The sequence below is a fragment of the Pelophylax lessonae genome (assembly GCF_965119305.1).
Source record: "Pelophylax lessonae genome assembly, chromosome: 8".
Lineage (NCBI taxonomy): Eukaryota > Metazoa > Chordata > Amphibia > Anura > Ranidae > Pelophylax > Pelophylax lessonae.
In genome coordinates, this window is record NC_138775.1 from 5,993,245 (window position 1) to 5,994,760 (window position 1,516).

A 1,516-nucleotide genomic window follows, 5' to 3' on the forward strand; every position below is an offset into this window, starting at 1 on the left:
AAGGGACATTCTTCCCACTGACCTCCAATGTAAGGGACATTCTTCCCACTGACCACCAATGTAAGGGGCATTCTTTCCACTGATCACCAATGTAAGGGACATTCTTCCTACTGACCTCCAATGTAAGGGACATTCTTCCCACTGACCTCCAATGTAAGGAGCATTCTTCCCACTGACCACCAATGTAAGGGACATTCTTCCCACTGACCACCAATATAAGGAACATTCTTCCCACTTACCACCAATGTAAGGGACATTCTTCCCACTGACCACCAATATAAGGAACATTCTTCCCACTGACTACAAATGTGAAGGGCCCCTTATTTGATTGTGAAATCAGTTCCTCATGCCTGCAGCAGACTGGTGACATAATGTACTATATGTATCTATGTGAGGTAGGGACCTTAGATTGTAAGCTCACTGAGGACGTTTGGGTCCACCAGTCAAGAGGTACCCACCATTGTGCTTTATGTAAATTCTTCTGACCACCTTCAATCATGAGCCAATGATGTTTCATTTGTTTGTTATTTTCATCTCCTTTTCACCTAATTTTACTCTCACAGTCTTTCTTTCATAGATGAAAGTTGTTCCATCTTATTTAGGCTCCAACCAAAGCAACATCCCAGAATTTTTCCTGTTCAGCATATCTTCAGTCTACGAGGTCCGGCTGCTTCTGTTCATGACATTTACCGTTGTCTACATCGCCACCATCTTTGGAAATGCCATCATCGTATTAGTCATACAGTTGAATGCTCGTCTGCAGACACCGATGTATTTTTTCCTGACCAACCTTTCCGTTTTGGACATCTGTTACTCCTCAGTCACCGTCCCTAAACTACTCGATGTCCTACTTGCCAACAACAGGCGAATTTCATTTGCCGGCTGTATTTTGCAGATGTATTTCTTCCATGTCCTGGCGAGCTCAGAGATGTTTCTTCTCACCGCCATGGCCTATGATCGTTATGTGGCAATTTGTGACCCCTTACGTTATGCGGTCCTAATGAGGAGGGTAGTAAGTTTGCCGCTTGCCACCTGTGCCTGGTTGGGTGGGCTCCTCCATTCCACCTTTCACACCGCCTTCATTTTGAGACTTTCCTTCTGCGGACCCAACCAAATGGACAACATTTTCTGTGACGCCACCCCGCTGATTAAATTGTCATGTTCAGATGCAACGCTTGACGAAATCATGCTGACTGTGACACCGGGCGTTCTGGGTCCCTCCTGCTTTATGGTAGTCCTCCTTTCTTATGGTTACATCATAAGAAGCATTTTGAAAATAAAATCCGGAGAAGGCCGGCGTAAGACCTTTTCCACATGTGCCTCACATTTAATAGTGATTTCCATATTCTACGGAACGGGTATTATCGTCTATCTCCAGCCCATGTCTGTCTACTCATCTGCCAATCGCTTCATTACCGTGTTCTATGCCGTCATCACACCCATGTTAAATCCTATCATTTATACACTGCGGAACAAAGACGTCAAAGTGTCCATGCAAAAGCTACTGTTCCAGTAG

General features: G+C 44.8%; 1 protein-coding gene across 1 annotated transcript; it reads left to right on the forward strand.

The window, feature by feature from the left end:
• Positions 1-577: 577 nt before the first annotated feature.
• On the forward strand, positions 578-1,516 carry LOC309561157 (olfactory receptor 4E2-like; the record flags this gene model as incomplete). The annotated part of the gene is made up of 1 exon (XM_082264903.1): positions 578-1,516. The coding sequence occupies one exon, from the start codon at positions 578-580 to the stop codon at positions 1,514-1,516; it is 939 nt and encodes a 312-aa protein (XP_082121029.1).